Consider the following 13,641-nt stretch of genomic DNA (forward strand, 5'->3'; position numbering starts at 1 on the left):
TGGGGATAATTAAAATATATCAATGACTACAAATCTAGTAATTTAAAGCAAACTTAAACATGCTGTTTGCTTTCATGTGGAAGAATTAGGATATTGTATGGTTCAAGCACTGCAGTAATTTCTGTCAACTCCCTGATGGCCAGAATGTCAAACCACCAGACACATGTATTCAGGTCTGAATAGCACCAGGTGTTTTTCTTTTTCTCTCCCCCCACCCCCCTGCCCTTTAAAGATATTAACATTTAATAAAATGAGTGACGTGACCTTCTGTAAGTGACATGCACAACTAGACAATTTGCTTTAAGTCTCAAACCATTAAGCTAGAAGTTTTAGACAATACTGAACAATTACTAATGTATTTCATGGTACACAAGAAAACAGTGCTTCCACAGTATATCCTCAGTTCTCAAGTACAAAAATATCGGTTATGGGTAGTCAATAGTTATCAAAATTTTTATTGGTACAGAATGAAAGCAGCATTTAATTTATTGTTTTTTAAACCATACATCATAAAATTCCCTAGTACACATGTGGAGGAGTGAAATAGGCTCTGTACTATTTACCTGCTACTGATCCTAGGTCCAGATTTAAAATCTTTCCTGGCCAAATACAAACAATATCATTAATAGCCAAGGGAAGGCAGTTCCTCAGTGTGAAAGGTCAGCATTTAGAGTCCTACTAAAGCACTATTTTTGAAACAATACATCACTTAAATGTATAATTACATACACTACAAGTGGAAAACAAGTTTTTATTAACAAGAACTATTGAGACTGGGCATAAATGTCTTAACCACAAACCCTGGAAATATTATGGGTGCTTTGACGTGGCCCTTTTTGGCAAGAGAACAAGAACAATGAAGTATGGCTTTTCAATCTTTCTTTAAAAGCACGTTTTATAAAATTTTGTAGGCTTAAATTATTTTAGAGAACCCCTAACAATTTTCTGTAACATCGTTTACTAATTAGAAGCATTCATTACATCAGTATATTAAGCCATTGGCTGATAGTTGATCACCAGCATAACACAGGAGCCATTTGCTTTTGCTGTTGTTTTTTGTTTAAGGGAGGTACTTTTCTAGTGAGATTCATCCTACAGTACTACCAAACATTTCAGAGGTTACTACATAGCTTCTCAAATAAAATCCTCAACAGTTTTGTTTTCCAGCAGATACTCAAATCAAGCATGTGCAGAGAGCAAATACAATCAAGCGCAGACAGTTCAAAAGTCTCTCTCAAACGTATTGTTTTACAGTTACCCTCTGCAAAATAAAATCCCCTCTCTTCACCCCAATGACACGGGGCGAGAAGGGGAAACAGGTCTGCCATTCATGTAGGAGTTTGGCTAGCATAAATTTTTATTAAAGTTGTTAACAAAAATAGTTAAACATTTTTACAATTTAACATCCAGTCTGACAAAAGGCAAATCAATGAAAAAAATACAAAAAAGTAAAAAAGTGCACTACCCAGTCCAGTATTTTGCTTTAAAGTCATGTCACTTAGAGTATATGAAAAATAAACCCAGAAGTGTAATTACTTTAAAATACACCGCTTCCATATTTCAGTATTTTACACATATATTCTATAGTGGAAGAGGAGATCTCTTAAAAACTTTACTCTTAAAATATTGAGGTGCATATGCCAAGTGGGATAGACTTGGCAAGTTAAGTTGCAGTAGAGAATCCTTTCAAATTTGGCATTTCATTTACATACCTTACAGTGCCAGCAAGGTCTGTAGTTCCTAAACCTTCTAGTAAGAACAGTAATTTTCTTTAATGCAGATTTACTAATAGAGACAACTACAAGAAACGGTGAGGTCAGCAATTCTATGGGATCTTGAGGAGATATGAGTCCTGATTTAGTTGTCAAATGGTACAATGTCACAACAAACTTTAAGGCCATGTTTTATTTGCTGATTAATGGACAAAAGGCAATGGATTCCCCCCCACCAAATATTTTCTTGAAAGTCTGTGCTCATAAAAATCATGAAAAGTTGGAAAGACTTAATTATTGAAACTTTAAATATATTTTACACAATCTTGTTTGTACAAAAATACAAGTTAAATATAAACATAAAGCAATTATGATAATTTTATGTAAATCCATTTTGTGATATTCTGTTATATATAAAAAAGTTTCTCAGCTCTGTCTCATTTGTGAAAAGATCAATACCAGATTGAATCACTACTGGCAAAGGGCCCTAAAAAGCACACTTTAGCATTAAATATGTTTTACAATGTAAGTACCACTTCCTGATTTCATCTTTTCTAAAGACTGGCAAAAGATAGGGCAGTATGTCCATAAACCAACAAATAATTTGGCTACAATGTCATAAACACAAACACACAAATCTGTACAATAAACCCAGTAGCTATGCAGTACGTACTCGTTACACACACACATACACAGACATGGAATGAAACTTAGTGAGACGCCACTTCTAGTTCACTGTTCTTCAGCCTGGCATTTTGTCTTACTTCATCAAATGAATATGACTTCGTTACCTTTCCATTCTTAAATACTGTATGAAGGAGATCCTGCAAGAAACACCACTGCTTTAGCAAGAGTGATTTGGCAAATGAACAAACAACAGAGGTTACACAAACTCAAAAGCGAGCACCCAAATCAAGCCTGGTAAGACTAGAGCTTTAGACGGTCAAGAGATAAAATCTTTACAGCTTCTTCTGACTCCTTTCACTAACAGTTAGGCAGAAGAAAGGATTTAGGCCATCCTGTGCACAGACAGAAGCTTTGTGCCAAGTAGTCCCTAAAGCGAGTTGTCCACATCTGGCCAAAGCCAGAAACACACCTGCCAAATATACCCTGCTGGAGCCGCTAGTAACAAAGGAGATGCTCAGCCAGTTAAATTCCAGAGGTTTAAATGAAGTCTTTATTTCCTCTAGAGCAACTACTGGGGGGTGGGGGAATCTTTCTTTGCAGTCTCCTTTGCACATATATTTTGCAAAACAGTGTATCAAGAAGTGCTTGCAAACAGCACACAGAGAGAGCAGTAAGCACAGCTTTATACAGAAAAGTTAGCACAAAAGCTATGTTGAGTAGTCGCTCTGCTTGATGACCTATTGCAAAGACCTGTGGCTTTAGGAAAATGGGCCCACAAGAGAGTACATTTCCCTGTCATTTCCCAGGGAGCCCCAGAATGTGTACCACACAAATAACCCTCTCTATCCCAGGGCAGAAAATTTCTTAATTATTTCACCTGTCAAAAATGAAGGAATTATATATTGCCTAATCTCAGAGCCCAAGTCTTGTGATTTAAGAGATTTCTCACCATCAGGTCCCTCCCTGTCTACATACGTACTTATATATATCTCTCTTTCTCTGAATGTTCATCACAAACATATATACATGCATATGCATATATATGACTTTGAAAGTCTTTTTTCTTCGATCAGTGTACATAATTCAGTTTGTTTTCTGTCTTGAAATTTCTCAGAGATACCTCAGTTTTATGCTTACTGTTGCATAAAACAGTATGCCTAGTAATATCCCTCTGCCTAGTAGCACAAAAATGTGCTTCCGTATATCAGAGAACTCAAGAAACTTCCATCTTCTACAGGCTGAAGTGTAGTTTGATAACTTATTTTCAGTCCTCTTAATTCAGGAAGAGACTCAACACACAGTTAAACATTTCATCGCTTGCACACTGCAAACGTTAAGAGATATCAAATTGAAAGCCTGAGATTGGCATAAAGTCTGTGCTTATTTTACTGAAATAGTATTTCATTTTGCAATTGTAGAGAATTAACAGGGAAACTGAATTCCTGGTTTAAATTTACATCTTTGAAAACTAGGCAACTACTCCACATACAGAACATTAACACCTGAAGGAACTATTTAACAAATCTCAGTGGGGAAGTAGAAACAAATTTTAGTTACATCTGTCCCTCTCCCACCTCCAACTCGGGTCACTACTCAAATTGTGCAATACAGCCCATACAAAACTACTTGGCTAGCATATATTCTGCAACATTGAGACAATCGTGTGGGGAAAAAGCAGCAGTGTTCTCTAGTTTCTGAAGAGAAACAAAGAAGAAAAATCTCCAATTGCAAAGCCTGAACATTCTACTGGCATTCAAACATTCTGCTGTTACTGAATTTGGCACTGTGGGAACTTCTGAGGTAATAAGACAGGAGTTGAACAAAAAGACAATAAAAAATAAATTCTGAAATTAAGTTATAACCTGCTTTTTCTCAGTCTATTTTTGCATGAAGAATGATGTAATATATTTTGAAAATTCCTACCTGTCCATACTCCTCAAGATCTCCCTTGCCTTCTTCAAGTGTCACGTAATCTCCAGCAGGCGTCCTATGCAACGACAGTCTGCCTTTCTTTGACCTTTTGTTCGGATCGGCAACCGGATCCTTGAAGACATTTACCTAAAACGAAAAGACTATTTTTTTAAAAGGAAAGGGGCTTGTGAACCTAATGCAGATGGTGGTAACGTAACAGAAAACGTCAAATGGGTTTTCAAGTGGGGAGGCCCCTATTGAAAACATAACAGTAGAAGTTGTAGAAAGACATACCCCGAGACCATTGGTCACCACATAACTGCATTTGAAGGAACAGTTTAAGAGATCTCTGGTTAGTTTCTGCAACAAAGCTCCACCAGATCCAAAGGCAATATTTTCAATACTCCATTTATTCTTCTTCATTCCCTCCACAATCTAGTAAGAAAAAGAAAATTATGATGGAGCATACTTTTAGGCCATGCCGTTTTTCCATAAAAATACTGTACTACGTAAACAAGATGCTTTTACAGACAATTAAACCAACTAACATTCAGTTTCCAGGATATGTATGTAACAATTCTGTCAATACTTGGCACACTGCTTTCAATTTTATTTGTGATTCCAGCATGGCATAATTATAGAAAGTTTTTGCTATAAAACTATTGTCATGCTGGCATATATATTTTCCAAACTAGGGTAGCACAGTAATGCAATGCCCAGACAATCAGAGCTCTAAAGAAAATAAAAGACTTCATGGGAGTATGTCAGAGCCTTCTGATTTCTCAGAATTATGGGAAGACCTCAAAGCACAACATATATCCTGAAACAAAGCAATCATCTTGCTCATCGACTCCAGAAATGTATTATCCACTTTGACCAGTGACTTCAACAGAGCAGTTCTCCTGAAAGTCACGTTGGCTAGAATTAGATTAGCAGTTTCGAAGATAGGAAATGGAAATACGTAAAGCTGCTCAGAAAGTTTGCTTTGCCACCTTCTCAGGCAGATACAGATCGATGTGAACTGCACTGCTATCAACAGTCAAGTTAAAACTTGCTATGTCACTTCCCCCCACCCTCATTCTATCCAGACAAACATGCCATCCTCTAGCCTGGAGTAATGGGTGCTGCTTTAGTCATGCTCATACATGGCCAAGATTTGTTTTCCTGACCTGTTACCCTTATGACAGCCTGAAATGATGGTCATAGTGCAAATAAGAGAGTGAACTCCCATCTCCTAACCATTTTACTAACAAAAAAAGGAAATACCAGAGTAACACTGAACAGGACTGTTTCAGGAGCTACTGATGTCAAGCCACTTTTTTTAAGGGACAGCTAAGGCAAAATTTAAGTTTCATAAGGAGGAAAAAAAAAAAGGAGACAATTCCAATTTCAGACAGTGGCAAATAGGTAACTAATGTAAACAAAAGAGTATACTATTATTTTGTTTATCCATTTAGTCACATGCAGACAGTCTCTTCACAGATACCTTCAAAGTCTGAATGCCTGACAGAGGCCAGCCAGCAGCAAGAGGCAGACTGCAGAGCCATAACCTTCTGAGGGTATGCTCTGAACACCTTCCCACTACATTTTTAGCAGAGATTTCCCCAGTAGAGATCTCATCAGCGGCCTTCCATCATTCTAATGGTACCAGCTTATTCAGCCTCATGCAAGGAGCCAAGCAAAATGACTCTCAGGCCCTACCACCACGACTTTCACTTAAGGGAACCCTTTGGAAGCTTTGTATCCTGAAAAAATACCCCCTCAATATGTGACAATCCTGTGGATCTTAGCAGTAGCCACCGTATCCTTTCAGACAGTGACTGTGCACAAAAGGAATCTGTATTTTCAGGTTGTCCTGGAACCAGTTAAAAGGGATACTCAGGGAGGATAAAGGACTGAAATGAAATTCTCCCTTAAGCATCTCAGAAGTAACTGAAGACAACAAAGGAAGGGTAAGAAAGGGGATTTTGTATACCCTCTCTTTAAGCATAAGGCCCAACAGTACTGTAAGAAACCAGATTTGACTGGGCCTGGATATGGACTCTGCTTATCTACACTGTCTTTTGAAAAGGCAAATGTAGGTAAACTCCACCTGGACTCTGATCAAGTTCTGTCCAGACACTGACCAAGCCTGAAGCAGTGTGAACTGTTGGCCAAGCCTGAGCCAACATGTTGTACTCCTTTCCTTATCCAGTTTTATAGATCAGGTCTGGCATTGAACTCACTTGAACATGCCTGCAAGATGTAGCACAAACTACCCTGTATAAACAACATCCTACCAAGGCACATGATGCTTAGACTTAATGTTCAGTGATACCTGTAGGTTAACAGATGCTAGTACAAATATAGTGTAGCTGAGCCATGGCCACTTAACCTTCTTGGCTGGGTGAGAAAAAAAAACGTGATCCCTCCCCCCTTTCAGCTAGTGTTCCTGCTCTCATTTACAGATGGTTTGTTCATCTTGTGCCACAGGCACAACTCCTCACTTACCTTGGGTGAGGAACTGGCTTCCACCTTTCCACTCTCTCCCAAGAGCTTTCCTTACTCAGACTGATCATTGGCTGGTGAGGGGTGGAAGGGGAGGGAAATCGAGACTAAATTGAAAGACCGCTCTGACTCTACCAGTGACCCGCAGCAGAGGCCCAGATAACAGCTTCCTTAGGTATGGGGAAGAGATGGCAAACAGCAGCAGTAATAGGGAAGAAAAGGGGGAGATCTGAAACAACTGAAGCCTCCCGCAAAGGAAAACAATACAGAAGAATTTGTCTCACACTTTCAAACCTATACAGGGGGAACAGTTCAGGTGTCAAGGTTTTGACCTGCTTCCTCTGACCATTATGAGCATGATTACTATATCAACTGTGACTCCAGATTAGAGGATTTTCTCTGTATAAAAATTCAAAAGACATCTGGAAATTGAATGTTCAAAGAAAATCCTTTGAAAGTGTAGTATATTGTGGAGTTAGCAGATTGGAATGATTTTAAAAAGTGAAAATGCTAAAAGAAAGTCAGAAAAGGTTCCTTACCTGTTCTACCAGCATCCCCTATTAAAACAAAGAATTTTAAAATCCAGTTTATACTCTGAGTTGGTTTTGATATTGTTGTTTCAGCTACTTTGGATAGTTAAATGAGGCTGATCGGTCATTACTTATTCTAGATTTTCCTATTGTACCCATTATCTTTAATCTGATCCGTAACAATAAATCATGCCTAGAATCTAAGACTGATATGGAATAATTAGAATAATCACTTCCATAGTCTGTAAGAGAGGGGAAAAAAAAAGATGGCCACAACAATATATTCGTATTTGTTCATGTAAACTCCTTTTTGAAAAGGATGAATTATACTTCAGGTTTGGGTTAGTTGGTTTTAGTTTTTTGTGGGTTTGTTTTGTCATTTTGTTTGTTTGTTTGGGGTTTTTTCTGGGTTTTGTTTTGGTTTTTGTTTTTTTTTAACATGGCAAGCTATTACCCATTCTTCCAAAAGTCAGCATGGTAACCTTGGTTTTGCTGACATAAGAGGACAAAGGGATCCATGAAATTGAGACATGACTAAAATTAGGCTGCAGGATCATGGTCTTTTTGTTTCAACATGCTGCTGTCAAATGAGAAGTGTCTCTTTCCTTCCTGCCTGCTTCTCCCAGCTCAAAACAACAGTTTGTTTTCTCTCCTGTGTTCTGGTGAGTACTGGCCCCTTTTTTGGGCCAATTTAATTCACTAAACCACAAAATGGATCACTTTGGGCTAAGTTAGTTTGCTGCTACATGTGTGGGCTATATTAGTTTAATGACCAGTGTTTCAACAACCAAAGCTGACATGAGGTGTGCAGCAAGACTACAGTCAAGAAGAGATAAGAAGGTGGCCACTAGGCAGCAGTGAGTTACGCCTGCTCTGTACGTCTTGTGGAACTGGCTCTTCAACTCTCTTCTATGTATTACAGGTAGGCTTTTGCTCATAATCAGTTACAGTCTGATGAGGAAAATATGTAAACAGGCAGATCATCTGAGCAAAGAATTGCTCCCTCTGCCTTTTATCCTCTTCTATCCTTTTCCCTAATTAGCTGCTGGAATTATTTTCCTCCTCTATTTAGAACTTGGAGAGCAGTGCATTTTTTCCATCTAATGTAAAGATTTTAAATACTAGTTTTAATATTTTGATTACAATCGATGCTATATGAGCATCCTTGAGTTTTGTCCAGTATAACTTACAGAAAGTGTCCTTTGAGACTTTGCCTAACACAGGCATCAGTCCTGTTAAACGGCTGTTGAGAACAAGCAGGAGTTTATTAAAAAAAAAAAAGTGGAAAAAAACCCAGTCTCTTCCCCTAGTATCTAATGATAAGACTTTCTTTCCAGCTATTAACCTCTCATGCTTGTGTTCTGTTAAGCACATTAGCACAGTTGTATATTATCAAAAAGCTACATGGGACCAAAAAAATAAAGTAAAATAAAGTTTGCTTTAAAGGCTATTGGAGGAGGAACAAAACTATAGTGCGTGACTGCACTACAGTTGGCCTATCAGGTAACAATCTCAATATTAACTGCTGTCTAAGGATCTGAGTGACAAATTTGAGTTCTGTCATTGAGGTTCACATTATGTGCCCATGCTAGATATGCAGATAGTTTCAGACTAACTAAAAAAAAAGCCTGATGTCTCTCTTACTCCTAATTTTGAAGAGCAGCAAAAGTCAGCTTTGTTAAGAACCACCTAAGGATGTGTCAATCTAGAAAGCTAAGACAAGCATCAATAAAGTCAAGTAAAATTAATCTTAAATTTATGCAACTTACTTCTGTTTTTGAACTCTAATACAGCTGAAGATGAACGATCCAAGACAAACCTGATAAAGTCAAGTCCTCCTCCTTTTACATGCCCCTCATCACCTGTAGTTACTGCAGTCTGCACCTTTGTAACCACATTATATTACCTAGTATATCCATCTAGACAATGGTGGTGAATTTATAACTAGTTTCAAGCATGCAGCATCTACTAAACCAATTTTTATCTTGATGAAATTGCACTTTTGACTCAGACTACAGTCTAATCTGGTATACATATTTTCTGGGCTTTCAACAATCCTTATTCCACTAGCTGCCAAATCAATGAACTCAGCTCCTTCACCCTTGTTTTTAAAAAGTCTCCTTCAAAACTACACCTTCAATATTTGAGTGCAAGCACACTTCAGATGGTACGTGACTAATGAGCCAGACCAGTTAATTACTACTATTGCTATAGCACAGCAATCATGCAGTGTGCCTTAGATATCAATGGAAGGACCAAACACTGCCAGATTTTGATCTGAATTAGACTTGACAAGCAGGATGAAAGCAAACAAAAGGAGAGACAGTGGGAGGAGAAGGGTTACAACAGGGGGATTAGGAAATGTCTTTTAGGGTTTTGTTTTTTTTTTTTTAATGTATCTTAATAATTTCCTGTGGAATTTTAATGAATTTGTTTTATGCATTAGGGTATCACTGCCAGTGTCTGGAATGAAGGGCAGTGTGGGGTCAGCAGTCTCTGCTGCAACATCTGACTAGTCATAACAGAGTCCAGATTAAATATCAACATTGTCAGTGTCACCCTGACACATGAGCAGGATCTCCTACCTCTTGCAATGTGTTGATATCCACACCATCCCCTTGAATAACTCTGAGATACGGTGGCAACAACTTGTAGCCTTTTGAGTTCTCTGTAATGGGAAACTTCTTCCCTAGGATCTCCAAGACCTATTGAAAAGGGAGACAGTTCAAAATAAAAATCTGCCATTCCAATAAAGAAACAGAATTTCCACATTTGAGTCATGCTCTCTCTCTCAAAAAAAAAGTCCATAAATATACCCACATATCCTGCTGTAAGTCTATCCACATAGGCACACAAACAAAAAGCATGTCAACCATTGTGGTGGAAGCCATTAGATTAAAGCAGTCACAGACCATATGGCCTTTGTGAACTTGTACCCGAGAGCTAATCAGAACCATGCTGCCCTCCTTTCTCTCTTTGGTTGCTGCGAGTTTTTACTATTGAATGTGTCAACTGAAGATTCGGCTCTTCTTCTGACCTCCCTTAAGATGGCGGATGAGGCTTTCAATTTTCTGCGATTTTGTAAGCCACCAATAATTAAAACGGAACACTTCAGTTAGGAGTTTTTCTTATCAGCTCTGATAAAGATTATTCAAAGTTACTATTTGTGATATGTCACTTATCCCAAAGGAAAAAAATAAGTGTTAAAGCTGTATGGATCTAATTTGATAAGAGTAGCAACATAACTAAAATCTCCCCTACTTTCTTATTGAAATAGTGCTGACAGCTACTCCAATTCAGAGATATCAACAGCTTTTATTATAGAACTGTAACAATCATTATGCTCTCTAAAGAGCTACAATGCAAGAAGCATTTTTCAACTTGAAGGTCATGTGCCACTGACTCAAATGCACATCTTACAAATGGGAGAAGAGTGCTAAACTTGTATTTGTAGCATAAAACAGTGAATTACATTAATACAGGACACCAAGATACCTAAACTTGGTGGTAAGAAGCCTTACTGGCCTAGCATTTATAATACTCAAGTTGCTTCCCATTTTATTTGTTATTAAGTGATGAAAGTTTCTCTTTATAGAATCATTCCAGCATCATTAGACCAGCCAAACTGGTAACTGTTGTAAAAGCTTCAAGAATGGTATGCACGGGTTTGATGAAAAAGATTGACTATTCAGACTGTAAGAGTTCCCATATCTATATTGAGATGAGGTAAATGTTTACATTTCTCATAGGTCCAAATTATCCAGCATCAACTATATACTATGCATACCAAGTTAGAGCATTATGTTTCCTACGTTTGTTAGCCAGTCATCACAAAACAAACAATTGTCCTTCCCAATCTTGTATAGAAATGACTTCAAGAAAGGATTACCTTTAAAACCGTGTCAAGGGGATTCCCGGAATCTGGTCTAATAATAAGCGGTGCCTCTGGACTTCGGGCTTCAATTATATGCCTTAAGTCATCACCCCATATTTTTTCACAAGCATTGTAAATGTCGTAGCTGTCACTAACCACGGATACAGGCACTGAAGAAAACTGTGTCACTATGTGTTCAAAAGCATCTTTTTCATGATCTTTCCCCCAAGCTGTTATGGTACTGTAAAGTCAATTGAAAAATCCATATTAAAGCAGCATTTATATGTTAAATGACACATTCTGTATTTCCCAGCAGCAACAGTTCAAGGTAACGATGATATGATTACAAGACAGCATAAACTACGTGCTTATCAGCAATGAGTTGTGTGGATAGTAAATATACTATATACTAAATAAACAGCACCCTGGATTTATCTTTGGCAACTCCGACAAACACTTGACACATGAAAACTTCTTTCATATGTAAATGTGGGGTGTTTGGGGTATTTTTGTTTGTTTTGGGTTTTTTTTAACATTTGTGAGAGAGTTTCTCTTTTAAATCTGAAATTCAGACAGTTAGGGAACTACAGGTGTACAAACAGAACAAGTGCTCTGGCAACTTCAGACTACAAAATGGGAAGTAGAAGACTAGCAGCATATGTTAGAAAAATCTTAGAAGAGAACACAATTTATTTTTTTTTAATAGTAATTTAAAAACATTATGCTCACTCATACAAACATTCTTCTAGAGGAACCTCAGGGCATTACCTGAGGTAATTGTACATGGCATTACCATGTACAAGGGTACAGGCAAGCACATAAAACAGAGCTGCTAAGAGAGGTAGTAAGTTACTGGATGCCAGCTGATCTGCAGTAGCTGACATAACTGACTTCAGTAACTTGTGTGTGAACACCTAAAACGCTCTCATGCAAAGCACAAGTGTGCATTAAGAGCTAGCGGGCATTGAATTTTTACCACAAAATGCTACCATTAACTACTGTGTGGACAAGCCCCAGATCACAGTAGTGAAGAGACAAAACAAAATTTGTTTCAAAGAAGTTGGGGTGTCTGAGGAACAACCCTGGCAGCGTGCCAGAGGCAGGCACTGCACTCACAAACCAACCTCACATTGGAGGTTGTGGAACAGTAGAACAATTCTGGAAAAATTCAGGTCTCTTGCATGAGACCCGTTTTGTGTATTAACTTGGAATAGGTGACTGCAGTCTGCATTTGGCAATGCAAACTTTAACTAGGGCAGTTTAAGCCATCTGCTCTCATACCACCACTTCAACATGCTGTGCAAAAGATGCTTGTTATGACTCTGCGTGTTTGCCTTCATTACAAAGAATTTTATAGTTGCTTGGGCCATCATTTTCGGATTTAACTATACTATTAAGCTAAGGTAAGAGAAGACGGTTCAGACTGTGCTGGTTTTGGTAGAGTCAATTTTCTTCATAGCAGCTAGTATGGGGCTATGTTTTGGATTTGTGCTGGAAACTGTTGATAATACAGGCATGTTTTCGTAACTGCTGAGCAGTGCTTACACAGAGCCAAGGCCTTTTCTGCCTCTCACCCCACCCCACCAGCGAGCAGGCTGGGGGTGCACAAGAAGCTGGGAGGGGACACAGCCAGGACAGCTGACCCCAGCTGACCCAAGGGATATCCCACACCATATGATGTCATGCTCAGCATATAAAGCTGGGGGAAGAAGAAGGAAGTGGGGGGACATTTGGAGTGATGGCATTTGTCTTCCCAAGTCACCATTACCCATGATGGAGCCCTGCTTTCCTGGAGATGGCTGAACCCCTGCCTGCCGATGGGAAGTGGTGAATGAATTCCTTGTTTTGCTTTGCTTGTGTGTGCAGCTTTTGCTTTATCTATTAAACTGTCTTTATCTCAACCCACGAGTTTTCTCACTTTTACTCTTCTGATTCTCTCCTCCATCCCACTGCGGGGGAGTAAGCAAGCAGCTGTGGGGGGCTTAGTTGCTGGCTGGGGTTAAACCATGACACAGACAAAATTTGTCACTTCTACTGATCAAGCAGGAGTTCTAGAACAGCACTACAGCAATGGTCCAGAAAGTTATATGAAGCAGTGTTCCTTTAAAGATGATCACTACCCTATGAGGGCCATTCATGTAAGTCTTTCCATTACCTGTCTTGCAATCCTAAGTGAAAACATTCACTATTTAAAAGCACTAGATTTTGTACTCAGTAAGAAAAAATACAACCATCCCTTCCTTTATATTCTGCTCATTTCAGTATGCAGACATACAAGTGAAATCCAAGGATTTGCATTCACCCCTGACCTTGTACAGGATTTGGATATAAAAAATGAGAGCTCTTCATCTCAAATGTCTCTTCGAGATCAGTTCCTTACTCTCAAAAACTCATTCACAATTCCTAGTGAGAGATCAAGGATTTACCATTGGCTGAATTAGTTATGCTGATGGGAAGCTTTAGAGCAAGCGCCTTGTCTGTAGGGAGAACATGACCTGGG

The 13,641-nt window shown here is 38.6% G+C and overlaps 1 protein-coding gene across 1 annotated transcript in view; it reads right to left on the reverse strand.

Moving 5' to 3' along the window:
* Positions 1-216: 216 nt before the first annotated feature.
* The window catches only part of NAMPT (nicotinamide phosphoribosyltransferase), a 30,995-nt gene continuing 17,570 nt past the window's right edge, over positions 217-13,641 (reverse strand). Inside the window, exons 7-11 of the mRNA XM_075712191.1 lie at positions 11,157-11,382; positions 9,853-9,972; positions 4,545-4,685; positions 4,263-4,397; positions 217-2,536 (exon numbers count right to left, since the gene is read on the reverse strand). Of these exons, the coding sequence (XP_075568306.1) occupies positions 2,423-2,536; positions 4,263-4,397; positions 4,545-4,685; positions 9,853-9,972; positions 11,157-11,382 (736 nt within the window). The 3' untranslated portion in view covers positions 217-2,422. The remainder of the gene's footprint in view (positions 2,537-4,262; positions 4,398-4,544; positions 4,686-9,852; positions 9,973-11,156; positions 11,383-13,641) is intronic.

Source organism: Pelecanus crispus, chromosome 1 (assembly GCF_030463565.1).
Source record: "Pelecanus crispus isolate bPelCri1 chromosome 1, bPelCri1.pri, whole genome shotgun sequence".
In the NCBI taxonomy this organism is placed as follows: Eukaryota; Metazoa; Chordata; class Aves; order Pelecaniformes; family Pelecanidae; genus Pelecanus; species Pelecanus crispus.